The sequence below is a fragment of the Gallus gallus genome, chromosome 7 (assembly GCF_016699485.2).
Source record: "Gallus gallus isolate bGalGal1 chromosome 7, bGalGal1.mat.broiler.GRCg7b, whole genome shotgun sequence".
NCBI classification, from domain to species: Eukaryota; Metazoa; Chordata; class Aves; order Galliformes; family Phasianidae; genus Gallus; species Gallus gallus.
The window spans coordinates 7537537-7565178 of NC_052538.1; the positions used below are offsets into that span (position 1 = coordinate 7537537).

Genomic DNA, 27642 nt, shown 5'->3' on the forward strand with positions numbered 1-27642 from the left:
AGCAGCATGTGAGAGTGTCCCTTTTGATGTGCTTTTCTCTTTTTTTTTTTTCATGTTTTACTTCCTTCCTCTGAACCCTCATCTTATACAAGGACAATATTCTCATTGGTGTGTTGTGAGTTTTTTGTTTGTTTGGTTTTTTTTTTTTGGATTTTTTTTTTTGCCAGGGAGGTGGGGGGGGGGGGGGGGGGGAGACTTGGCCAGTATACATTTATTTTAAAGAAAATAACTTTTGTCTCTTCAAAGTAGCGAACAGAGCTGAAGTAGTATGCCTTCCAATTAAACCAACAAAGAAAACTAATACCAAAACCTGATCCGCAATCCTATTCAGCCACACAAGAAAAATAATTGAATTGTGCAGGGAGCAGAAAGGAAAGAGAGGAAGACTGATTCACATGCCATATCTGCACCCCTGTTTTTTTTAACTGCACTTCTCATGACCTTTATATGGGCAGAATCCATTTTGTTTGTATTAAGATGGTGAAAACAGGTCAGAATGACAAAACATACAGTGTGAGGTGAAGTTTTATTTGCTGCTGTTGAAGTCTGTGTTGCTGAAGTTTGGACTTGTGCTCAACCAAAAGAAGTGGTCTTTAAGGTCTTTTCCAACATAGATGATAGATGACGCAGGTCTCTATTTTATCTTGAAGAATTCCACAAAAGCCCAACCTTAAGCCAAAAACTGTTTTTATTCATACTGGTCATATAAATTACAGTTGTTATCAGACATATATACACAATAGTCATTGTTTAGGAAAATAATTTCTACATGATGCTTTGCGAGAAGAAATATGATTCTGCAGATAGCTTTGAGACTGATCAACTACAGAGATGTGTTTGGTCATTTAATACCTAATCTGATATTTCAGCAACACCCAAAAATAATCTCTCTCCATTCTAACAGAGATGTTGCTCACTAACGTCAATGGTACGGGTGGGGGGGGGGGGGGGTGAAGAAGAGAAATGAAACTGAAATCTAGGTCTGACTGATGCAAGGGGGTTGTTTTCGTCCTAAATGTCTGTATTATTTGCACTTCAGCATCTGCACCTCAAGCTCTTCCTGAGTGTTTGTGTGTTCTAAGAACTTGGTATGCATTAGCCATTTATTTTGCACGAGTTAAATCTGAATGAGGCTGCACATGTGAAAGACAATGGCCCCGGAACTGCCATTTTATTGTTCTATTAACAGAACAAATGGAATGTTGAGGGGTAAACTGGGAAAAACAAACAAATGAATTAATCTATGCCAAAATAAGCAAAATGAAACATTTTTCAAAGGCAGCGTAAAACCAATTATCCTGCTCATGAAATGAGTCTCCAATAGGCATGTAACATTGTTATGTATCGCTGATTGTTCCATGGTCAGCAAATGCTATCGCTTTTGAGTAATTGTTTTTAGAAACTCTTCTTCCCAGCCTGCATTCACCAGATAGTATCCCAACTTTCACTAGCGTTGCCTTCCTCTCTCTCAGAACTTCTGCTGTGGTGACAGTCTGTGCTTGAGGTAGTTCATCTTGGGGAAAAAATAAACCCTGGATGTAATTGAACTTGTAGGGATGAGAGTCTTCACTTTAAAATGGAAGCTGAACTGAGGGTATATTAAGAGATGATTAAGCAAACTTTTTAATGTAATAAAAACTGATTTCCTTGAGCACCTTAAAGTCTTGAGTTGTCCTTACATGCTGTTATCAAAAGCAAAAAAAAAAAAAAAATCTGTTCTTATACTGTTGTATTTACAACAATTCTAAGGTCAGTAATTCCGCAGATGGAAATTCATACCTACTGGACCCCGCTGGAATCAAATGACCTGCAAGTGGAGATGGATTTGGGCTTTTATCAATGTGGGCAGTAGTCCTGGGTGGCTACGTGTAACCTCTAGGGAGAAAATGCTTGTTTTTTGGGGAATGGAAAACAGAAGGAGGCCCAAGAATAGCATGATAATAGTTTCCAGGAAATAATGATTTACAGAGATGGCAGAGAAGATATTTATTATGCTTCTAACCTATGCAGCATCCATGTAATTGCTTATTTTTCCAGTATGTGAACTTCAGTCAGTTGAGTAAGGAGAACTCAGCTAGAAGGAAAAAAGAAGAAAAGATCAGTCTCAGGGCAGTCACTGCTGCTCATTCAAGAAGAGTTGCACATCCAACCTCAAGGTAGCTGAAGTCTCATCTTGACAACTCTTAAGACTCTTAAAATGTCTTTTCCAGTTCTTTACAAAATCTAGTTCTGCTCTTTGGAAAACAGTGTAGGAAAAATCCCCCCCCCCCCCCCCCCCCCATAAATGATGTATCCTTTATATGAATTTTTGTGGTTCTTGTAGGCTATGGATTTGGACAGAAAGGCTCGTGTTGGAATCTTGCTTTTGCAGTGAGTAGAGGAGTGGAAAAGAGTTGAACAAGGCTGCTAAAACTGTTACTGAGTAGGATATTCTGTTCTGCTGCAGGTTTCACTCTTGTTCTCTGCATTCCACAGTGCTCTTTTGGTGACACCTCATGGAGAAGATTTGTTGCTTTAACAATAACAACTTTGCTTACTGTACTTCAGTACAGCACCACCTGTTCACCTGGGTAGATAATGTTGTGTGAATTTGGGATAATAAACTCAGTATTTCCTCCTTTCTCATTGAGCAGGGTTAATGGATTGGAAAATGGAAATTAACAACAAAAACAATGAAACAATCAAACAAAAAATAGAAAACCAAGCCCAAACAAACAACAACAATGAAACCCTTTCAAAACTCTTTTCTCCCCTAATTTCTAGCAGAACTTGAACATGTTTCTAGAAAGGGCCTCCAGCAATCCACCTCCCATCTAGCAGCAGTGAACCACTTCTCTAGTACCCTTAAATCTGCAAAATGATTCTATTTGACCCTCCCAAGCTCTGGGCAAAGCTGGATTAAGAAGTATTGCATGTGCTTAAAAAAAAAAAAACAACCCTAAAAATATTTGGAGTCTGATGATAAAAGTGAAGCCAACAATTCTTTTCACTGCTAAAACAGGGAAATGCCAGCTAGCATGTGTAGCTCACAAATGCAATTTAGAAGGTCAGAACTATCTTCATGTATTGAAAAAAATGAGAACACATTTCGTATTGGGTTTGAATGCCCATGGCTCACTGGCCAGGAAGTAAGACAGCTTCATATCAGACAGCACATCCAAGTATGCTGCAGCATCTTGTCTGGGTTAGGGTAGGAAATATCTGCACCACCATTTCAGAATGTAATACAGCAAGTGATGGGTGAGCTAGTATTTTGATAATGGTACGAGTGGCCTTTCTGTAACCAGCATTTGTGTTGCATGTGCTGTTTGCCAAGTGTTAACTTATCAGTGGAAGAGTTTACAACGTACAGCAGTTTCGATGGCTGTGGGACTCAGATGCTCTCTCAGCACAGCATAAACACTTGGAGACATTGGAAGAAGATCTGATGGAGAATGTGGGTCTGTAGAATCATTTAAGCTTTAAAAAAAAGAAGAAAAATGATATTAAAAGTAACCTACATTGCTCCAACTTCATGGGGGATTGCTGGGGACTACAGTGAATGACTCCTTTTGAGTGCTTAATTAAGTTAGGTAAGCTTATATTCAGGCTTGCTGGTGGCCCTGTGAGCATATGCCAATGACTATGTGTTTAAAAATGCAGGGAATAGGTCTAAAGAAAGACAGAGGTTAAGCCTGACTCTGTAATATCAACTGCTGAAAAAAGGAACAGTGAAAAATGACCAAAGTACCATAAAGCCTGCATTCAGTTTTGACAAATGTTTTGCCACATGTAGGAGAGAAGCACGTCCAGTGACGTTCTTTGCTTCCCTTTTTTTGTTTTTAGCAGTCTTTGGCCAAACCAAAAAGCCAGATACGTTGCTGTTCCAAAATATCTGAATGGGGAAGAGAGGCGGGGAAAAGTTAGAAACAGTAGGTAAATGTAATGAAATTCAGAGTGTAATATATCTGTAAGGTTACTCACATTTTGGAGACTGGGATAAATACAGAAGGAACATAACCTTTGACTCCTCCGTCTGAGGGTTTTGAGACTAAAAAAAAAACAATATTAGAGAAATTAAGTAATGCCCATTAATTTTATCATTTGTTTGAAATTGATTATGCTGCAGACCATAATATCTTAAATGAGAAACATCTGTGATTAAATAAGCAGCCATAAAATGGGGGGAATTCCTGAGGTCAGTGTCCGGGTTCAGGTCTTAGTCACAGAAATGACTGTGCTTCCCCATTGGAAATACCTACATCACCATCTTGAGGTACAGCACAACAGCTGATAGAAGAGGTCTTGTTAAGGCTTTGAAGAGAGAGGTCTGTGCTAGAACTCCAAAACTTTGTACTTCTGAACCTCTGGATTTCAGTTCTGCAAATGCTTGCATGGAACCCTGTCCTATCACAGTTTCAGATACGTCTTTTGCTTGAAATTAAACAGGTACATAATCTTTAGAGGACTCAAGCATTAGGCAAAGTCCACTGAATTAAAATGAAGAACAAAAGCATTTGCTGCCTCAAAGTATCTTTAAGAAGTGTAGGGATTTGAATCCAAATGGCCTTGTATTCCTTTATAAAGAAAGCTCAGAATGATGTGCATTATCTAGAAAAATCAGATTTTTGTTTTTTTCTTTTTGACGGGGTGCAAGCTTGATCTAAAAATGGCTTGACTTGTAACTCAGAAAAGAGCAAGCACATTTGGAACTAATCTTATCTAGCCTTTTGGAGCTAATCTATCTAGCTGTATTTCCCAGTGTAGTTACCAAGGGTAACTGCTGCCTCATTGTGAAATGAAAGCAGGCCTTCCAAGCTGCTCAGAAAATACAGAATTCTTTGAAATTAAAGAGACAACTTGCTACAGTTTTACCCAATTATGAAGCTGAAAAGCAGGATGACTTTTCATCTCCTTTGAACATCTGTGTACTGAATTTTGCAATGTGTTGGTCAGGAAAAAAATCCAATTACTTTGATTCGTTCAAACTCAAGATCTACTTCTTAGCTTCTATTAAATATTGTTGTAGCTTCTAATGTAACCTCTAAGACTGTGGCTCTATTTGTAAACTGAAGCTGTCTACATGACAGACACATATCAAACATTTCTCATGAAAATGCTGATTAAAGGAGGCATCATGATCAGTTCCCTTCTTCCTCTCCCCAAATTCCTTGAGTTGCCTCTTGGCCTTGAAGCTATTTTCCAGAAGGAGTAAGTACAGAAACAGAGCCCAACCTTCATTCGGCTGACAGCTGTAGTGTTTGCCAAAGGCCTTGTCTTTGGGAATGTCTGGGTACAGATACTTCAGAGGGTTTTCAGGAACGTTGTCTGCCATGATAACTTTGTAATCTCGCAGTATGTCAGCAAAGGGCAGTGCAGCTAAGCGGCCTTTGTTGTAGGGTTCCACCGAATGGAATGTTACTTCTCCTGTAAAAACACAAGGGCAAGGAGCTGCTGATAGCTGCTAGGTCAACATCTCTACTTGGAATGCTTTTTGCTTGTCTTTTAAGTTTACACTGGTATGGGTTTTACCTTTGGTACCAATGTTAGTATCTTTCAAGGCATTCTTCCTCCACATGTGGGAACAAACGTAAAGCCTGCAGAAAGCAGGTACATCCCCCTAATGAGCCTATTTATGTTAGTATAAAGAACTGAGAGGAAGACTTGCAGAGCTTTGGTTTGTGTTTCTCACCCCAAACCAAACTAACACATGATACACGTGAACTTCACTTTTTGAACAACAAAAAACCTCAACCAACTGTGGCTACAACTGTACCAAAGGGTTTCAGCTCTATGTTATTATTTTTTGTAATTGCACTTACCATTTTCTAACTGATCCACCCAAGTAAAGGTAATTCCACCCAGATTGCTTTCACTAAACCTTAATAAAAATGTTCCTGGTGTCTTGTCTTTGAGCAAAATTCGTTCCTTCTCTTTGCTTACAAATCCCATTACGTACCTGGAGTATAATAGGAAATCATGGTTTTACTTTACAAAAATTATGGATTAGTTCTGCATTTCTAATAGATTCAGAGGTGTTCCCTTTTTTCCAAGAGTTTGCAAAATCATAAATGGGGAGAAAGAGACAGAAGTGTTCGACTCTTTGCAAGTTCTGTTCTATTTAGCTGGTTAAAAAAAAAGGATAATGCAGAGAGAGGTCAATATATGGTTGTTGTTACTTCTTGCTCACCCATCAATCCAGAGAGGAAGAATGTGCTTTTTAATTAAGTCCAGTATAGCTTCAAGCCAAACCCAAAAGGTAAAAGACTTTCCAGGTAAATGTTCCTAATGGGAAATACATGTAAAAGAAGAACATGATGAGAATGTTGTTACACCACATCCACATGATATAGTTAGCTCAATTCCTGAAGAATAATCTAGTGTCTGTTGAAATAACAGACTGGAATTGCTGCTTTCAGTAACAGATCTGCTTAAGCCTAATGTAAAAACCATGATTTTTTTTTCTTTAAAGATACGCATTGCAACTCCCTTTTTTTTAAAGAAAAAATCATGTTCAAAGTTTTCTCATTAGGAAAATACATTTTGAGAGTTCAAACTTACTTTCAATGTTCTGTGTTCTACTATTATAGTGTGAACAAAAAGCATTTACTCTTCTTTCTTTAGCACTGTTATTTCCAATCAATGTTACTGAATATGTAGATGGACTTGAAATAATTTAGGTGATAACTGAGCATATAGAAAAAACATGCTGTATGCTTCATGAAAAACATTCTGTGCATTGATAGCATAATCTATATTGATTATTCGGTAGCACCTGATGACCTTAGATGCCTAGATACCAACATGATTCTATGATTCACAGAAATATATAGGACATACTTGATGATAATAACTGTTTCTGGTACCTGTATAAATGTAGCTAAATAGATCTCTTAGATAAGCTTTAAATTTCAGGAAATACTATTTACATTATAAAGCTTTTAGACTTCATTTGGTTGTGCTGGGCTACAAGACCCCCATGTGACAAGTGAGAATCTCATCACTGACATCGGTGGGACAGAGTTATATGTGTAGATGTTAAAGATGAGTCTGTGTTTTTACTTTCAGAACCGTACCTTGCAGAACTTTGCCCAGGAGAGCTGGTAGTCACTATAGCTGACCTGTTGCCCTACAAGTAAAATAGAAAGATGTGAGTCTGTTTTTCTGAAGTTCTGAAAGAGATACTGTTTCACACCCATACAGCTGAAAAATAGCATAGCCCATCCAGGCTTGGAGAGGCACTGAGGGATTTGCTAAGGGGTGTGTACATGGAGAGAGCATGCAGCTGGCAGATGAGTTTTGTGTATCTTTCTGAAGCAGCTGCTGGGGAATCTTTGCCTAAAGTTGTCTGGGGCCTTGTTGGTGCAACACTGTGCTCAGTCTTAGTTTCATTCCAAGTTTTATTTCTCTTGGCCATCGCCCTATCTCGAGCTTCCAAGTTTTCAGATGTTTTCTTTTTTTCTCGTATCACAATTCTAACTGAATAGCAATGGTGTCTTTCTACTCCATTATCTAACAAATCTCCAAGAAACCATTAGAAAAGGCACTCTTTACTAAAGGAAACTGGCCTTAGCTTCCCAGCTTTGAAAGCAGTGAGAAGTAAAGGTTCTGTCCAGTCTTTGACAGGCACTTTAGTTCTTGCCTGGCAGTAAGAGGTATTGTTACACCCTCAGCTTGGAGTTTTTTGTGGCTCACAGTATATTTTATACTTGTTTCTTCTCCAGGAACAGGTAATGCTTTCTTTTATTCTGCCAGCCTTTCTCTAAAGCCTCTACTTCCTGGAGGACAGTCAGACTGAAGCATTCTTTTGCTTGTCTCACTGAACTTGCAGCCATGCAGGGCTTCATTTCTATGCTGTTGTGAGTAAAAGATGGATCCCAGGACTAAACATGCCCCAGAGAACAGATACTTTAAAAACAAAACAAAACACAATGCTGCCACCAAAAAGGCCAAAATCCCATAAGCAAGCAAAAAGACTTCCTTCTGATAGCTGATGCTGGAGATAATGACTACTTGCTAAGGAAACAAAGTAGTGTTGAACGTGACTCTGATGCCTTCTTTCTTCAGCTTAGCAGCCTAGATATTCACAACTTGAATCACTTTGTGGTAAGAATAAGCTGACATGTTCTTTTCTTTAAAGAAAAACAATGTCGCAATGGTATTTTTGAAGTCAAGGGTGGAAGTGAAGGTCATGCTTAAAGTCATTACCTTTGATATCAAATACAAGAGCCCCAGAACAAATAAAATCTGCATGTTTCTACCCATGTAGAAACTTACCCATAAGTTTCTCTGCCAGCATGTTGAGTTGCTCAGAATTGAGTCCACGGCCAACATACGATGAGAACTGCCAGCTCAGTACTTCTAAGAGCTGACTTAGAGTGGCAGCAGGGGGATTGTTAAAGAAAGATAAATTCTGCAACAGAAGGAATGCTTTGTTTAGACTATTAGCAACTATGGAAAACACTCCAGGCTTTAAAAGAAAGCAGCAAGTGCTTAAGCAGAGGCCAGAAGTGTTTAAGAATAACAAAAAGAATCCTCCAAACTAAACAAACAAACAAACAAACAAAAACAACAAAGCAGGGGATGTGGTGGAATGAAGAGTAGAACCAACTTGGACAAAGATACCTTGATTCCTCCCTGGTTACTGACAAACCTACAGGAGGGTGCTCCTGGAGAGTGTGGGAGTCTGTGTACATCTTGGATGATAAAATCCCTTGCTATGCTTCTGATAGTGATGTATGTTAAGGCAGTGAAAATATGCCTAATGCCTGTCCAATAAATGCAGACACTTCTGCAATTTGCAAACACAGTAACAGCAATTGAATCTAAAATTTGTGCTGTGCCAGCAGGAGACAGGAAAATAATGATTCTGCTTTTGCTTAACATTAAAGCTACTAGACGGTGCTACCTGGCTCTTGCAGTCTTCTCCATGCAAAGCACTAGCTCCTCTAAAATGAGGGGAATTACCATTTAATTACCCTATAGACCCAACCATTTATCTACCATATCAATGGTTCTGAATTGCACCTGTGGAATTATTTTGTGCTGTGTATGATTTTAATCAACCACATTCAAGAAAGACAAATTTGACCTGGGACAGTTGTGAAGAAGGTCAATCACCTTTTCTTAGTTTGTGAGCTAACACTTTAGCCTAAGAAACGAAGGCGAAGAGGCATATGGTTTTGCATCTGGGCAGGGAACAAAAGATGGAGCAAATAACATAGAAGTATGATGTTGATACTGCACATTTGAAGAAAATAAGGTCTGTTTAAGAGGGGGAAACAGCCTTTTTATAATGAATATACTTGGCAACCAAATAATAGGAGTGTGAGAATGCTGAAAGCCACTATTTGCGTACTGAAGACCTACCTGAGGATCGTTGGTTGACAGGTTGTACCAAATAATAGAAGCCCATGCATTAGGTAACTGGCTGACATTGGAAATCATCACCACAGGCAAAGAGCTTGTCTGGTGGAAAAAAATGAGCACAGAGGTAATGACAGTGATGTATTATTTGTTGACTTTTAGCCCTTCCTTGGTCTCCTGCCCCCTCCAAATACTGCTCTTGAGCCTGGGCTCTTCTAGCCTAGCAGAGCAGGACCAGCTGTTGATAACTGCTGTCCAGCCTGTGTTTCAAGGGAAAAATAGGCTTTGGGAGGATAATCAGGTTGTGGGTTAGGTTGGCCTGGGCAGCAAACTTAGCTTTTAGCTGCATGAAAGTTGTAAAGAAGAATGACTGCATGACTTTCTGCAACCAAAAGAGTGAGTCCTGGTAGTATTGGTGACTAAATTGGTTCTAATGGTCTGTTTTAGGTAGGCAGGGATGTCCTGAGCATATTGCTTGCAATTGTTGTCGTGATATTATCTCATATGTTAATTTATGATGTTCATTGGAGAGATGTTCCTTCTAGTGCATACGATACAGATTATTTATTTATTTATTTATTTATTTTTGTCACTGGCTTAAATGGAGTGTATGGTCTTTAGATCAGCCCGTATTTCAGCTTCTGCATAGAAGGGCTAAGAATGTTGCATGGTATCTGTGCAGCCTTCTGTGCAGTTCTGGAAATCTGGCAACTGCTTATGGTTACTGCTGAAGACAGCATCTAGGATAGATGGGCCTGTGGTCTGGCCCAACAGGCTTGTTCCTTGTGAGCCACTGGAAAATGCTGTTTGTTCTCGTCACAGAAAATCTGTCCAGAATATACTCACTTCCAAATTGATTGTCAGTCCATACAGGCAGACCTGCGTTTCAAAGCTGATGGAGTGCAGCTCTTCAGTCACCATATGAGGACCCTGAGGGGAAAAAGCAGATTATGAACTGTGAGTGTATGCTTGGCGTTTAACACCACCTGGGCAATCCAGCTGCTGAGATTATACAACGCTGCAAGAAAATACACATCTAATCTCTAAGCAGAGCAGAAAAGGAAGGAAACCCTTTGTTAGGTTAATCCAGATCTCTGGTAGATATTATTCTGACGATTTTTAAACCAAAACAAAACCAGCAACCCTGGACGTTCTTAAAGCAACACTTTACTTTCCACTTGTGTAAAAATGTTGCTTTACAACATGCTGTTGCACACAAAATAACAGATTTTTGTGTGTGTGCTATTGTCTCCCACTCTTCCTGAAGTTTTTTTACTGATTGACAGCCCCAATCTAAATACGGATGTTAAACTTCAAATACAGAAAAAGCAAGCAGGTCAAAAAAAGCAGTTACAGGACCCATGTCCTTAAGCACAAGTAGGCTCCTGTCCTAGAGAACAGTTTTGTTTTCTTTCAAGTACATGCAGAAACTTCTTGACAAACAATCTGTTTGTCGTAGTTGATTAACTTGTGTTGTAACATTTTGTTTGGATTACAAACTAGCAGAGCTCCATAAACAGCCAAATCTCTGCCCCTTGGGAAACGTCTTTAAAAATAGATATTTCCATCCCCATGAGTGAAAATATAAAAAGCTTTTTGCCATTTTTTCCTGCTTTTTTTTTTTTCCCATTGCATGTTTGTTTTTCCAGACTTCCTTAAAAAGCAAAAGCAAGTAGGAAAAGAGAGTAGAGAAGGGAAGATTTGTATTCCTGAATTGAAGTACTTCCACTTTGAGTCAATGTAAATAGGAGTGTTTCTGGGGAAAGTGCCTCACAGCCTTCTCTTTCCCCCAGAGCACCTCCTTCAGGACATGTACAGATGCTGTAACAAAAGGTTCTGCATACACTTGAGGCTGAGGCTGCAGGAGATCCTCAGGCATCTGAATCGTACAGCTGCCTTACAAAGGGAAAATCCAGCTTAGACCTGTCTGCTTTTAAGTGAAATTCTCATTAACTGAATCAGCTCAAATGTTTTAACACAGGTAGAATCAATCCAGCTGAAAAGGTTTGGGAAACTTCCCTTCTCTCTGCCCTATTATAGGTTTGAAAAACCTGAGATTTTGGAAGTCTAACAAACAGATTGTGAATATTTTTGTAGCAGCTGTTAAGCAAACGTTTATGCTTCTAAAGGTTCCAGGCGGTGCTTTGGCCAAGGAGGAGCCCCGCTGGTGGAAATCAGCTAGCAGTGAGCCACGTCACAGCTTGAACTTCCTAATCCCCCGCAGCCCTATATGATTGGGATGCTGCGGGTGACTGCTGCCCGGCCTGACGTGTCATACTGCGGCGACACCGCACGAGGGGGATACCAGACCAGGATTCAGACGAAAATCAGTCAGGGAATTTGGTCCCTGTTTGGGCATGCTAAGTTCTTTTAGGCAAGTACAGTCACACCTCCACGTCAGCTGTAAACGTGGCCAACAGATCTCACATTTAAACTTATTGTCCTCAAAAAGCTTGGGGTTTTTTTTTCGGTTTTTTTTGTTTGTTTTGTTTTTGTTTGGTTTTTTTTTGTTTTTGTTTTTGTTTTTTTTTCTAAAGGTAACTCTTTGATGAAAGAGAAGGCCATGCAGGGGAATGCGTGCATTCAGATTATTACTTACTACTTTTTACTGTAGCTGTTTAAATACATAAACTCAAGGCATGTAATTGAGGTTTCTGAGTACTTCTGAAAGGTTCTCACTGTGCTCATACAATCACATGATTATTGAGTCCAACACTTATAAGGAGAATATATATTTCAAAATCTAATTTACTTACATACAGTTGCTGTTGGATTTAAATAAAATCCAGCCTGCAATACTTGGGAGAGTAATCAAAACTATCATCTAAAATAAATCCACCAACCTCATTTCCTTTGCTTCCAGCACTTGATTTCATTTCTTTTGGCTGCTGTATAAAGCAAAACAGAAATTATGTGGCAGAGAAACTACAGATGAGTACATAAAGAATGCCAGCTGTAGCCATGATGCCCTTAGTGTAATGAGGATTTATTCTGAATATACAAATACACTGCCATGAGGGCTCTAACTCTGCCTTGAGAAGTCCATTCCGTGACTGGCCTTTTGATAAATATTTTAAACTCCAAAAATACTGTAGGTGAGGGAGTCTGCTTTGAAAGCAGGACTTGCTAAGACATTGGACAAGCTACAGAAGCACTTCTGTTGGCTCTCAAAAAGACATTCACCTCAGACATTGGTTTCAGTCAGATCTAAAGCATTCAATTATGTATTTCACCTGGATGTTGGCTTTTTTTTTTCCTTTTGTTTTAAAAAACAAAATGTTTGTATAATTCAGCACGATTAGTTTCTTTTTCTGGCAATAAGTAGGGTTTGTTTTGTAATTTCTGTGAAAATACAGTCTCATTTTATAGCAGTACGGAGTGTGATTCAGGGGTTGTAGGAGTAAGTGGTCCTTTAAGGGAGAAGAAAATGAGTGTAGATTTGACAACAGTACAGCTTTCCTTGTGTAGCTTTTAAAGTGTATCTTATTTCCTTGCCAAAGATGCATGGCAAGAAAAGAGCAGACAAGCTTACCAAATGTCGGAATTCTACTGACAGGCTCCCATTTGCTGATTCATCCATGTTCATGGCTTTCACGTGTGTCCCGCACAGAACAAATCTACGATTGCTATGGAGAACATTACACTTATGTACTCCAGTGAAAGCATATTGGATAGCTGAAGGACTCTCATATTTCATTTCCTTACCTTACTGTTGAAACATTCCTAAAATAGAAGAGGGGTAGAAAAGGAAACAGATAATGAATCAGTAAATTGGTAAGCTGTGCTTGCTCTGAGTAATGTATTTTGAGACAGTATGTTTTCCCTTATCTGTTGAATGTATGTTACTGATATCACTGCAATTTTTGGAAAAAATAACTGAAGTTTCTGATGTCCAGTTATTATATCTAACTTTTTCTTTTCCCTCTGCCGTTGGAATGACGTATGGAAATTGAAAGCTGCTGTGCTAATTGCTTGCATGAGTGTGTTGTGGGGCAATAGAAGCCTGTGTAGACAGGTCTTGGCACATTGTTGGTACATGTACATGGGTTCTGGGAGGAAGCTGTCTTCTCTCCTGCTGCTTACCCACCAGGTGTTTGTCTTCCTTCTTTTGGCCCAACACCTGTGCCCATGTAGTCAGGAGCAGAGTGGTTTGTAGGGAGCTAATAGAAGCATGACAGCCAGAGCAAAGGAGAATGGAGGGCAGTGAGGAATTGGATCAGCTGTGCTGATTTTGGAACCATATCCTTGTGGTTTTCCATGCTAGGGGGCCCTCACCTGTCTGTAACCAAGCTTGCTCTGGGGTCAGGTCTGTTGCATTGTACTGAAAATCATGATCTTGCTAGGAAGACTAATCAACTCAAACAGATGTACTTGTGCAACAGTGTTGGCTCTGCATCTAGTATAACATAGGCAGGCTCTGAGATGCCTTTTGCGCAGGAAATTATAACCAACAGTAGGAGCTGGGGTTCATCGTTGCTATAAGAAGTAATGGGAGCATAATGGAGTGCTGAACCTGTTAGGAAGGAGGAGCTTATGTAACAGCTTTGATGTCAGGCAGAGTAAAACACTGTAAGCTGCTGTAGTTACTAATTACAGCACCAGCTTTCCAAAAAACAAATTGCATGTAATGTTTGGAGCAGCTGCACTGAAAGTGCTGGGACTATTGGCACAGACAGAGGGAAGTGACTATCCCATAAATGCAACAGAATTTGGTTTAAAATTTTCTGTGATGCCACTATTTAAGGCTGAATTTTATTTAAGACTTGAAACAAAAGTTAAATATGTCTCCAATTTCAAAATATCAGTTAAGAATAGCTTCCTTTTAAAGTACAAAGAGATTTTCCACAGTAGAGAGAGTCATTACCCGCATTACTCTGATGTTTCAACTGTTCATTGTTTTCTTTCCCCCTTTAAGCAAATTCTAAAGCAGGTAGGGTAGCTACTGAAAAAGCTGCATGGTCTCTGTAGGAAAAGAGTTGTCTAATAGTTTCACTTGTAAGTTTCTTACTTGTCAATAGTTGCTTTCACTCTGATCTGGTAGTTCAGCTCTGGCAATTTAATTAGCAGCCTTCAAAACAGAAAATGTAAAAGTGAATATTCAAAAAACAAAAGCAAACAAACAAAAATACTATAGCAAAGAAATTTGTTAGAAACCACTAGCTTCATATCACCATATCTGAAATGATTATAATCTGAAAACAGATTAATCATCCAGGACTACATCAGGATTTGCAGGGTCCTATACGCAAAGGGAAGGATGAGTTTATCCAGTGGCAAGTGTTTATCCTCCCTGCAAGTTTGTATTTGAGGGAGTGGAGTGGGTGGAGAGACAATGAAAAGATCTGAGATGGATTTGTATATCTAACTGCACTGTGTTCTCTTTTCTGTACGTTTTCCACTCCTGCTCCCCCAGTTTTTATGCCTTCTTTTTGCTGCTGGATGGAAATGAGATGCGAGATCCTCTCTGATCTCACCTCATTTTACAAACTCAAGCAAGGAGTTATCGGGAGAGAAATAACTTGTGTCACTGATACAGCAATCACACACCTCCCAAGCTGCAGATGTTTCTCTTTCTAATGTGCTACAGTGGCTCTGAGTATTCTGATGTTGCCTGGTGTGATATAAATCATTACTTGTTAGCTTGCAAAGTCATTAAGCCAAGAATCCAATAAATATAGATTCCTGAAGGTGCTGACTTTTGGCCACAGTCTGCCTGTCTTCCTTCCACTGTTTGCTCTTCATTGCCACTTATTACAAGCGACAGGTTTGGTGGCTTTTAGACCCTTGCTTGAGGAAGCTCTCCCTGGAGTCAAAAGGGTCTCTGCTTGACTCTGACACAGAAGTTGTAATACTTTACTTTATGGATCCTGAAATGGTCTCCTAGGGTAAAGTGCAGCATACGAAGGGAGAAATTGATATCAGGCTTCCTTTCCTTACCTTAATTTTACAGTGAACTGTATCAACGTTTTAAGAACCATTGGCCTCTGGGGGTGTGTTGGCATACAGGGCTGCCGTTCGACCACAAATGAACTAGAGGAAAAAGAAATGAAATAGATTGATGGGAGTATGCATAAATAAACATATATCAAGCTATATTATCTATTTCTTTGAGACTTATTTCTCAACAGATGCCAAAATGGGAGATTCGCATTTCCACTCTCAGTTCCCTAAATGATCTCAGAGTCTAACTTACACTTGAATTGTTCCTATAAGAAACAGATATCTGTTATATCTTTAAAATCAAACCAAAATCAAATTCTGTAGGACCAAAATATCAATTGAATGATCTAGCCTTTTATCAGAACCATAAATCAAGCTATAAAAGTCCACTGAACCTGTTTCCAATGAAATTAAATAATCATTATTTTTCCTTATTTTATAAAAAAGCAATAAACCATGTTTTGCTTGCACACACAGCTAACAGAATAGCCACCTGTGGTCTGTCTCCTCATGTAGCCAGTACAAAAGAGAAGACAAATTATGAAAATGTTGTACATGAATAGATGGATGAATGTGGGAGGGAAGAATACTTTGGTGGGGAAGAGAAAAGAGAAGGATCTGCCACTTCACTACAAAAATTCTCAGCAGTACATACGTGATTGAAATAAGTGGGTTTTGGCATTCACATAGGGTCAGAACTTGACCACAAAACCTTAAGTGCTGTACACGAGAAGCTCTCTGGTACCTTCAGCTTCTCTGAGCTTTGATGACATACGTACGTACTCCTTCCTTTGGAAACTCAGTTTTTAAGATCCTTGCAGACTCAGTCTTTTTTTTTTTTCATTCTTAACTGTTAGGTTTCATTGTTACCAATAAACGTGTGTCAGTTAGAGTAAAGCAACATGAATTCACAATAGCTTACGCACTTGCGGAAGAGATTGTAGAGCAGGAAATTGACTTTTTCCATCAGCTGAGGTCTTTGCACTGGGATGGGATCCCCATCGTATGTCAGTCTGGTCAACAGCTCATCCAGTTTTTCCAATTGCCTTCTAACTTGAAAAAGACTCTCCGCCAACAGCGTAAAACTACAGGGACAACAGATTACCTTGCAATCTCTCATGTAATCCATTATTAGAACATAATGTCTACTGAAGTTCTTGCTTAGGGAAATTGGAGTCTGTGCATTATGATGCTTTCAAGCTTTATACACAGTAATGCTCATTCATTTTTTGTTTACAACTGTATGTAAATACATCGTCCAAATTTCCCACTTTACTTTCAAAGGTAAATATCTCCCCAAAGGCCTCATCAACAACAGCACAATAGTGATTGTGATAGTTTAGAGGAAATACTTCACCAACCTGATGTTTTACACACAGGGCTCTGCTGCCAGTTTTATTTCTTGCCTACAGCTTAGTAGTTTTTCAAAGTGCACTCTTTGAAAGGATAATGATCATATGGAGTGAACATGCTATGAAGACTAAAAAAATTATTTTCCTTCCAATTTCAAAAACAATGTATATGTTTGGTTATTCTCCCTTCTTTTTTCTTCTTACTATTTACTTTACCTTTTCTAAAATAGAAGTCAGATGGGAGAGAAACTGATGCTCTCTAGAAGTATTATTTTTGAAAATCTAAAATTATTTGTTGGGTTTTTTTTTTTCATATATATATTTTTTTCACAAGCACCTTTGAGCCTGGTTGTATTACCATCCTGGTGTACACTTCTGTCATTCAATTCCTGGGAAGCTTTAAGCCTAGAGCAGTGATGTACCCAGTGAGTCAGAGCATAAAGTATCTACCCAGCTCCTGCTGAGACAAAACTCCCGCTGTCCTTGGTGACAAACTCAGTCAGCACAGCTCTTGCACGAGCAAAACTCCCTGGGGTATGAGTATCACGTATCTGCAAGTACCATCAAACCAAATAATGACCAACTGCAATGGCTCAGGCTCAGCACTTTACTGTAATGTCATTCATTCTACCGGCAAACTTTATCTACCAAAAGCAAAGTGCATTTTTAGTTATTTACTTGGATAGCTGCTCATGAATTTTCTGCTGTTGCAAGGTAGCAAGGCAACCGATCTAAAGGAATTATCATTTTATGTGCATGGGGCTTGCAGACTTCCTGTGGTTTTCGGTGGAAACATAAGCTCAGTACAGGTTTACCAGTTCTGGAGCTGATCGAGCCCCCCGTGAAGGGGACCCCCGATGCAGGCAATCTGCTGCCGTCTCTTCCAGTCCAGCAGCTCCTCAGTCAGCATGTTGCTCATCAGCATATCAATTTCGTGGATGACACGGCCTATTTTACTCAGTACTTCCTGTAACATGGGAAAACTGTCACGGACTGGCCACAGGGAACTGCCACAACTTTCAGCTATTGTCACGAAGTGCTGATTACATTTTTTTGAATTATTTTGAAAACATCTGTATTTAGTCCCACCACTTTTGTCTCTTTAGCCCAGAGGTGACTGGTTTACTCACTGTGTAAAGCTAACCCTGAATATCAATGAGCTCTTCCTCAATAAAATTTCTCTTTAAGGTTTGGGAGGGGAGGTTGTATTCATTGTGGGCATAACACCTCCAAGCAGTTGACATTTAGAAGCACTGTCAAGGTCATAAAATCCTTCTTCTGTTTTGCATCATATCCAATTCACAGGGGTTTTTTTTTTGTTTGTACATTTGACTTGCTTTTAACCATTGAAGGTAGGTGTGTCTGAACACAAGGCTTTCTGTGCTGGAAAAGGAATGGTCAAGAAGTGCTTGTAGTCACAAGTCTCCATTGCTGAACAGAGCTAGGTAGCATCTGTACATTTGTTTGATTGGTTTTGCAATTACTAGATCACATTTACTTTGGATAACTTTTATTTACTGTAAAAGCTCTAGACTGCCAACTAAGCTATCCATCCAGTGCAGTGCAGAAGAGCTCCTCTGAAGTCCTCCCCTCCAAGGTGAGCAGAATCATAGCCCTAATTAAGCTTCAGCTTAATTGCTTATTTCTAAACTGCTTGTCAGGATCACCCACACAAAGCCTTTGGTGTATTGATAACTCACATGCTGTTTGCCTATGCTTCCGAGAGGAGAATTCACGAAGGCATACATAGCATCTGAGTATTTGGTGTGGGGTTAAAGGGAGAAAGCAAATGACCCACAGCTGACAAAGGATGTCACTAACCTTTCTCTTGTAGTCTAACGTATTGAGCATCGCCTGCAACGCCAACATTTCCTGTTTAATGAGGGCGCTATTTTTGTCACTCTGCTCTGCCAGGGGTGAAAAAATTGTGCAGTTAATTTGGTGCAGATGTGGGTGTGGGGGTTTGTGCGCGTGTTTATGGGAGACAAGGGGGGGAACCATAGCCTGACTGCAGGAGTAACTAGGGAAAAAATAAACTGCAGGTATCAGCAGATTACATAATGGCACATTTCCTTTAAATAGGCCCATCTGAATATAAACTTAAGCTATGACACCGTTCTTGAAAAGTGTGTATGCGTTTGGAGCAGGAAAAAGGTAGAAAAGGTATGGCTTGTAAATAGAAATCTCTGTATTTCTTATGTGCATAGTCATATATACATCTGGCTTGGATCGATGATTGATCTGTGTACTACTGACATACACTCATGGTGTCAGCAGTTAGGCTAAAGCTCTTTGGGCTCCAAGTGAATTACACGTCTGGTTGACAGCATCAAGGTTACGCATTTGAAACAGATAAATTGTTCATCACCATGGGGATTTCAGCAGCCAGGAGTACCAAACACTGGTACTTCCCCCTTTCTGTCATTTTTTTCCTTCCTTGGATCATGCATTAGTTTCAAGCTTCCCCAAGCTCACCACATGCTCACTCATATGTGGCTCATCCCCACCTTTTGCACTCGTGTCATTTATGCTACCTTCACAAAAGAAATTGGTGCCAACTGTGTCTCTGCTGAATTCTGGATTGACGTCTCATTACATCGGAATATGTGTTTCAAGAGAGAGGGAGACAGGTACTCGACTCTGCTCAGCCACTGCAGTTGCTCACACACACATTTTAAGGTGCTTTAAGCTGGTGTGCAGCACTTGTTAGCAAAGTGAAATTGTAAGCCCTGAAAGTCATCTATGTAAGCATGTTTTGTTTCATAAGTGGGACAGGTTTCATTCATCTGTTTGGTCAATAATTTTGTTTGACCTGATGACCAACACCTCATCAAACCACAGCAATTGGATCTCTTCCAATTGTCTAGCCATATCCAGCCTTAAACACACAAGTAATGTGTTTAAGAACCTGGGCATTTCAAACCTCAGATATCTCTGCATGTTCAAGGGGAGGTACCAGGAAGAGTGGACCTCAATTTCTTTTCTGAAAGAGATCGTGCAAGTGCTGTTGCAGGGTGCAGATCTCAACCATCATAGGTCAAACATGCATTCAGAGTGCTTACCAATTGATTATCATCACTGCTGTCAAAAAAGAACAGACAGCCAAGTTAGAAGCTAAAACAGTACTCTGGGAAATAAGAAGCTCTTCCACGTTGTGCTAAAGAAGGGCCAAGTCAACCATAAGGAAAAGAAAAAATAAGTTCTGTAAATTAAGAAAGTTATGCTCTTCTCATTGAATTGTGCCACTTATCTCTAGAAAATAACTGCACTTGAACAGTGAGATCCTGTTTGCCCTTTTAACCCCCTGAGAGTCATTATGTCTCAGACTAGTTTTATACAAACTAAAAATCAGTTTTTATGCTTACACATATTATCTCAATAATGCATAGAAAAACCTGAGGCTGGATTTTAGCTGTGTAATCACCCTTTTCCTATAGAATCTAAAAACGATTGCAAAAATGCTTACCTAAACTTTGTATTGTTTTATACCTGAAGTCAAATTCCTCTTGCAAGTCTTCCAAGTATTTGACATCTTGGTCAGTCATCTTTCCCAGGGGAGAGGAAAGCGAGAAATTACTTTGGTGTTCACAGTGGCATAAAAAAGAACTTGCTTTGTAATGGATAAAGGCATAACATAGTATTCTCCCTCCCTACCATCTGAACACATAAAATATTATACCAATTACTTAACTGACTTTGTATAGCCTTAAAGCAGCACAAGTAGATAATTTTACAAAGTCAGAAAGGTTTGAGCAGCAGAGTTCAAAGACTTTATTTTTCAGAGGAATAATAGGCGATTTTGGTAAAGGAATGACACAATTTGACTGTTTTGGCTTTTTGCGAGGGTTAATTTTCATACCTACAACAAAAAGTTTAGTTGTTTTTTGGTATCTGTACAACATGCAAAGATAATTTAAAAAAGACATGTCAAGAGAAGGAAAATAAATTTCTAGGAAATAATCTGGTTTGCTTTGAAAGTCTGTTTCTGTGCTGTTTATAGGAAGCCTTGATTCTGCCAACAACTCAAGAACAACGCTTTTTAGTTCCCTGAGATATGCAAGTTCAGTGTCTGGGAAAATAAAAGTGTTCATTTGCTGAATTAGGACACACAACGTTAATAATTCTGTTTTCTTCTTCTTCTTTTTTTAATTTTTAAATTATGTGTGCAAGGTATGAAATTACATACACAAGTAGCTAGCTGATTTCTGTGTTCAGTTTAATTACCTATTAAAAAACCCTTGTACCTGGAAATTATTCTCATTTTCCCTGGTCTTTCAGGGGTGGCTGCACTTTCCCTCATAGATGCTTGCTAGACACAGGCTGGAAGAGCAGTGTGGTTGACTGCTGAGTTGCAGATCTGGCTGCTGTTGCTTTGCAGCTCTTATCTGTAACATTGATAGAGATCTAGTACCACAAGCTTCTAAAGCTAGCTTTATCCTTTTAAGGGTTTCATCTCTCTACCTTTCTTCTCTGTGTAGGGAGATGCTTATGAGAGAATGCTACTGGGACTTCTTTCCAGTAGGCCTGAAGTGTTGTTCTTGGGTGGCATGTGGACAAGTATTTCTAATATAATATCTACATCAAGCCTGCTATGAAGCTACAAGAGGGGCTGGGATCCCAAAAACGCTACAGGTGGTCTGAATCCTTATCCTGCCTTGAAATGAACAGGCAGTTATTCTGTGAACTTTTGCAGCCTATTCTATGAGACATAGTTACAGGGCTCATCCCTAATCTACTCTGCAGTGATATGACAAGCTTCTGGAGAATTGTTACCATCAGTCCACAGTGTTTTTCTCCCCTCATGCCTCCAAAATATATAATTATGTCACGTAGCCTTTGGCTTTACAGAAATCTTGGTATGCACGTGACTCAAAGGTCAGGAAGTCTAGCTACTTCTGATCCACTTGTAACTTGCATAGAGGTGAATGTGAGAGCTTTAAACTAGGCAACTCTTGCAATGAACCCAGAGCTGCTGCAAAAACCCATCTGAGAATCCACATGCATCTTGAGTAATTAACCTGGGCTGGGATCCAGAGAATAATGGGATGGCTGGAGCGGCACGAGATGTTGGTGCTACCTGGTTTAACAATAGCTGAGACGTATCTATGAAAATCATGATTCATAGCTGTGCAGGTAGGAAACAGGACAACAAAATACCTGGGCACTGTTCTTAATGGCTGACACTTTGTGTTCCACGTTTCTTTGTCTCTCTGAAACCACGGAGTTCTGCAAAGACTTTTCCAGTGGTCCCTGGAACACATTGAGCAGGTAATACTTGGATGAGTAAAGCCAAGCATTATTAATGATATGGCAAGTTCTAGCACAGATAGGGAATTCATAACCCAGTGTTCTACTGGCTGGGGACTGGTATGAACAGCTCAATCTGTTTAGCTCCACAGATCTCAAAAGCGTGCTTCTTTAACTTGGATATCCAAAAGGTGAAAGGGCTTGGGTGTACTGTAGATATTAAATGTCTAGTAAATTAAAGGACCCAAAACATAGATTATTAGATTTCTAAAAAAAGACCAGTATCACAGTACTCATATAAAAATACATATTGCATCCACAGGTTATTAAAAGAACAAAATTGCCTTGAATAATATTCTATCCGGGTTTTAACTGTATAATGGTTTCCCCAGAACGCTTGTATATGTGATTTTAAAATTTCTTCCTTCAAATAGCATAAAAACAATCAATGTAACATATAAGATGGAATGTCTTTTGCATTGCATAATTCATATGAATTAGCACAAAGTATAATTTAATACATACACATCTGTTTTACGAAGAGTAATCTCTTTAAAGTCTTTCCCACAGATTAAAGTCTTTGAAGATTAGCTGTGACATCCAAGTCACTTATAGCAATGTTTGCGGCAGCAGAGCTACTAATGAAGTACAAACATGAATTTAAAGGGTAACATTTGGCAACCCCCAGTGCACACAAATCACTCCAGTGGAATTCATAATGAGAGGACAGAGTTTGGTCCTAAAAGCACGTGGGCAGATTAACATGGAGTAAATTAGAGAAATGTAATCCATTACCTGCACGGGCATGCTGGCTGCAGCCAATATTCTCCTTTCTTCTCTTAAGCAGTTTGAGATGATCACCGCTATATGCATGGGATTACCATGGTATTTCCCCTGCAAACACAAATAAGCAGAACTTTTAAAAATTGAGAATGCAGGATTTCCCACTGGAAATCACGAACAATGTGGTTTCACAGTCTCTAAGTTACAGCTCTGTGTGAGTGAAAAAGACTCTACCAATGTTCTCGACCTGTTGGTTCAGCTTTGCAGTGCAGCATCAGTTGGTGCCATGGTCATAAAATACTCTTGGAAATATTCTACAGAGAATATAAAGATGTAACTCTGAGATGCACATCATTTGATGATCAAATTGCTCCACTGCTAACACAGCTGTTTTGATAGAACGTTCCTGTCTGCCTATTCTATGCATGTTTTTATCATGTTTTCCATTTTCAATATGACGGTACTGTTAGCATGGAGCATTTCAGCCAACAAAAGACTAAAAGCATACCAGCATGGTAATGATGCAGTCAGAAAGGCCTCCTCAGCAGAAAGCAGAAGACTTAATTTTAGTCTATGAACAATTAATTTCCTTCAACAAATAACGAAGGAAGGAGCAGCAGTGTTTTGGCCCAAGCCAAAGAATTAAAATTTTGACTATTTTTAACACCATCTTAAGGAAGGTGCAGAATTGCTGGTGTTTGACAGAGAAATGGGTGCCATGTGAAAAGTATAGCTTTGTGCTGTATTTATCAACTAGGAGAGCTTAATAACTCAAGCAGCATCTTTCATGGTGGTGTATTTGTTCAATGTTTCTCAGTATCCTTCGTGCCTTTTATTCAGGACTCATGTCTCATTCAGTCAGATGCCCTTCATTCAATGTTCATGTACCCTTTTTCATTAGAATTCATCCAACTCTTTTCTTTTCCTGTACAATCTCCTCTTTTAGACTTGTTCCTTTTTCCTCCTCTTTTTGATTAGTTTTTCAGTCACGTTTATTCTTTCTTTCTGTGAATTTGACCTGATAGGTTTATGTATACTTAAATCAATGCTGTATTTTACTTTGTTATCTCATACCAATTGCTCCTCTACAAACCAAGTATGTGAACACAACTGATAGAAATATGAGCACACCTTTTGAGCACATATCTATTGCTGTGACAGCAGGCCTATGTTTCTAGCAAGTTTCACTAGATAGAACCAGATAATTTCCCAAGTGCTTTTGCATGATTTTATGAGGTGTTTTGACTTCCATTGCAAGGTAAAAGAATACAGCAAAAAAAAAAAAAAAAAAAAAAAAAAGAAGATAATTTTAATTGCAGAGACTTCAAGCTGGTCAGTATTAAATACCATGCTCAGCTATAGTCTCATTCCTGGTAGAGATGAGGTGATAGACACAGGACTCTTACAGCTAAATGAGTGATGTACAGAGTGTTCACTTCTAGGACAGCTTTGACTATCGTGGCATTGTTGGCAATGAAAGTAAGCTTTGCGATGTTTCTAGGGTTTTGAAGTCATCTCAGGAGAAGGATGAATAAAGTACTTGTCCCACATGGCCATCAGTGTACACCCCAAGCAGTTTGAGGGCTGTGGGTTCCTGAGGAACTTCTGAATGCAGAACACTGGATACCAGGTTTGGGTTGCAGTATGGAGTTCCAAAGAGCGTGACAGAACTGTGTTACTTTGGGATGAGCCTGTGATTCTATTGGAAGCTTTGAGAGTAAAGAGGGAAACTTGAAAAAATCAAAACTGGCTGCAGGAACCAGTACTGAAATTTCTCCCCAAACAACCCCCATGGAGCCCCCGGGGTTTGTCTTTTCTTTCCTATGTAACAAGAAAGATTCAAACAGAGCCTGTAACTAAATCAAAATGGAATAGAAATCTCTTGGAGCTGGAGGACACACCTACACAGAAAAGGCTTTCTAAAGCCTCTTGACATTGGGATCTTTTAAAATCCCGCACAGAATTATGTCAGGTATCAGGGACTTTCCTAGCATTTCTAGATAACATTCATACACAAAACATTTAAAAACTCTCTCTCTCTCTTTGTTTCAGTAAGGGAAAACCATCTGAATCAGGAATTGAAGTGGAAATTAACTATTTTTTTTTCCTTTTGTAACTCAGACAGCCCTAGCAATCTGTTGTGCCTGTAAAGCTTCCCTTACTCATGCCTGCCCAGGACTTGTTCGATTCTGCTTGATTCCTTTTGCTGCTCTTCCAGCAGGCACAGAGCAGACCGACAGAGAGCTGTCAGGGCTGTAGCCCCCCTGCAACTAAAGTCTGGAATGATGCTCTGCAGCTGCTGTGGTCTGAATACACGTTTGTGACCAAAGGAGGGCAGTGGGCCTTTCTGGCACACAGATGCAAGCACATAGCGAGCTGTGGGCAGCTGGCACAAGCAGAGCTGTGTGCCACAGCCAGCCTGTCATGCTCACCTAGAACTGTGGTATTTGTGCAGTGTGAACAGGATCATAGAATGACCAACATTGGAAAAGGCCTCTAAGATCATCCAGTCTAACCATCCACCTACCACAATATTTCCCACTAAACCATGTCCCTCAGTACAACACCTCCAAGGAGGGTGACTCCATCACCTCCCTGGGCAGACTATTTCAGTGCCCCACCTCTTCTGCAGTAATTCTAGTAGATGGGTTGTAACTTCAAGTTAAGAAATTGATATGAGTAAACAAAATATAACATATTTGAAGAGTTACAACTTAATAAATGACTATAGTTACTAAAAGTAACAATAGCTAATGTTTTTAACTGTCAAAACAATCACTGATTTTTTTTTTCTCCCCATGTTTTATACTTCTCAAAGGAAATTACACTTCAAACTGTGCCAGACAATATTATCAGTTCACTGTAAGCTCTTGCTCTCCTGTGCTTCCATTTTGTCTTTGATTGAGGGTGGAATTTGTTCAAGTTGAACTTGGCTTCCAAATGACAACCTGGAAATGATTTGTTATCATTGAAAAAGTGGTACAAGTTGAGAAATAAAGGAACCCTAACCAAAAAAAAAGCAAGCTTGAGCTGGTGCTACAAAAGCATTGGCAGCTGGGAAAGGATAAGGGGTGTCAATTCTGCAGTTATGCAAGATGGTGCTATTAATGTACTTATATGTGTATATATATAGAGAGAGAGAGAGAGAGGAAAACTTACAATCATCTTTTTATAAATACCAACAAAGAGAAGCTGGTGGTTCACTTCTCATCTGAAGTTTCAAAAGATGTTATTCATATCTGCTACTATAGCAGCGATTCCATTGGTCTTAGAAATTTTCTTTTTCCTCTCTTCTGTTTTGGAGAGATCTTCTGTGCCATGATTTAGAACAACAAATATCAGTCTTATGTGGAGCATTTTACTCTCAGTAAGTACCAGCATGATGATAAGTTTAACCAAATAGGAAGTAAAACTTTCATTCTGAACAGGTGAACATCTTCTCTGAATGCTGATGACGTTTTCTAGGGAGAAATCCCTCCTCACCACTGCCCAGAATGCACTGTCTGCACTTCAGAGGCATCTGTTGTGAAAGTATCTTACCAAATCATGAAGAGAAACAAGAAGGCATTTCTGCACAAAGGATGTATATGTTATACCGTGCAGCATTCAAATGTTAAGCAGATTTTAAAACAGCCTGAGCTGTTTGGGATGTTTTCAGACCCATCCTCCTCAGTGGCTGGGGAAATGCAGGACTCTGTTTCCCTAAGTTATAAGATCACAGAGAAATTTAAAATACCTGTTATGGAACTGCAAAATACACATGCTGGTACAAAGAGCTGTCAATTTTAGTGTCGGAAATGTACTGCATTTCCTGGGAAGAATTAAGAAATCTATACCAGAGACTGACTCTCTTGCTTACTCTGCTCCTCCCACCCCCACATTTAACAGTTTTCCCCCAGCAATGCTGTGTAATTTCCCCTGGGTATCTCCATCACAAATAGGATCACTCACAACCGCAGTGATATTGACAGCTTTCCTTTTCACGTGTCAGAAGTCTCTATACCATGCATGTCTATAAATGCGTACATCCTTATATGCACTACAGAATATCCTGACTCTGTTTTCTGTGTTTCAGTGATGTGATTAGAAGGGTCTGGCTGTTGCTTACTACCTCTAGTGTACAAGGATGGTGTTTAACCTTTAAATATTCAAACTTTTACCTGTTTTTCAAGATGACCTAAAAAGGGCTTGAGTAGGCCTTAGTGCTTTCTAATTCTGAAAAGATGCATTTTTTACTGTAAAAACCATCAGCGCTGTTTTCTGTAGGTTCTGCCTGGAAAAGACAACTGTATGCCTTTTAGGTGTGTACAATAAAATCTTTATTGGTGGCATGGAACTGTTAACTATGACAACTACTGATGCGTTGACACTGAATGAATATTTGATGGAAGGGAGCTGAGACACAGACAGGGAACAGAATCACAATGTCAAGAAAGAATACATTGCCTTCCTTGTTGCTTTCTTGTGACACCCTTATTCTACCATGCTGGATATTCAGCATCTTTCTACATAAGCAAGTATCTCATCTTCCATGTAATGAAAACAAAACAAAACAAAACAAAACAAAAAATGTCATTTTTGCCTTGATTTATTTTCTGCCCCTGTTTGTGCAGGCAGGCAGAATACCTATCTCAGTGTACTGCGAGGACCAACTTGTCCTTGGTGAACCTGCATCTCAACAGGTTCTATTCTTACTAAAATTCTTTTCCTACAAAATGATGGCTCTGTTCTATTTAGGTCTTTAAGAGGAAATACCTGTGACTGCTCTTCTTTGATTCTTAATTTTAGATTTCTCCTCCTGCTTTCAAAATACCTAGGAGAACCATAAAGGCAGACTTAAAGATTCTTTTAGACAACTCCTCTGAATGTAGAAAGCCCTAAAACATAACTCTGCAGTGCTGTGTTTCTGCTTTTCTCATATAGTACTGTACTTAACTTCCAGAAGAGTGTAAATATTCCTGGAAGCACCTGCCAC

The 27642-nt window shown here is 39.4% G+C and overlaps 1 protein-coding gene across 3 annotated transcripts in view; it reads right to left on the reverse strand.

The window, feature by feature from the left end:
- Positions 1 to 670: 670 nt before the first annotated feature.
- Positions 671 to 27642, reverse strand: part of STAT4 (signal transducer and activator of transcription 4) — a 38907-nt gene continuing 11935 nt past the window's right edge. For 2 of the 3 annotated variants that reach the window (NM_001267555.2, XM_015289449.4), the window contains exons 4-24: positions 22680 to 22778; positions 21795 to 21887; positions 20104 to 20182; positions 18459 to 18544; positions 17453 to 17604; positions 16212 to 16370; positions 15283 to 15375; positions 14354 to 14413; positions 13051 to 13068; positions 12878 to 12971; positions 12189 to 12233; positions 10192 to 10275; positions 9349 to 9447; positions 8257 to 8392; positions 7056 to 7108; positions 6170 to 6264; positions 5802 to 5938; positions 5215 to 5406; positions 3964 to 4030; positions 3351 to 3459; positions 671 to 2074 (exon numbers count right to left, since the gene is read on the reverse strand). In NM_001267555.2, the coding sequence (NP_001254484.2) occupies positions 2048 to 2074; positions 3351 to 3459; positions 3964 to 4030; positions 5215 to 5406; positions 5802 to 5938; positions 6170 to 6264; positions 7056 to 7108; positions 8257 to 8392; positions 9349 to 9447; positions 10192 to 10275; positions 12189 to 12233; positions 12878 to 12971; positions 13051 to 13068; positions 14354 to 14413; positions 15283 to 15375; positions 16212 to 16370; positions 17453 to 17604; positions 18459 to 18544; positions 20104 to 20182; positions 21795 to 21887; positions 22680 to 22778 (1977 nt within the window). In that variant the 3' untranslated portion in view covers positions 671 to 2047. The remainder of the gene's footprint in view (positions 2075 to 3350; positions 3460 to 3963; positions 4031 to 5214; positions 5407 to 5801; positions 5939 to 6169; positions 6265 to 7055; positions 7109 to 8256; positions 8393 to 9348; positions 9448 to 10191; positions 10276 to 12188; positions 12234 to 12877; positions 12972 to 13050; positions 13069 to 14353; positions 14414 to 15282; positions 15376 to 16211; positions 16371 to 17452; positions 17605 to 18458; positions 18545 to 20103; positions 20183 to 21794; positions 21888 to 22679; positions 22779 to 27642) is intronic. The other variant, XM_015289448.4, reaches the window with a different exon arrangement.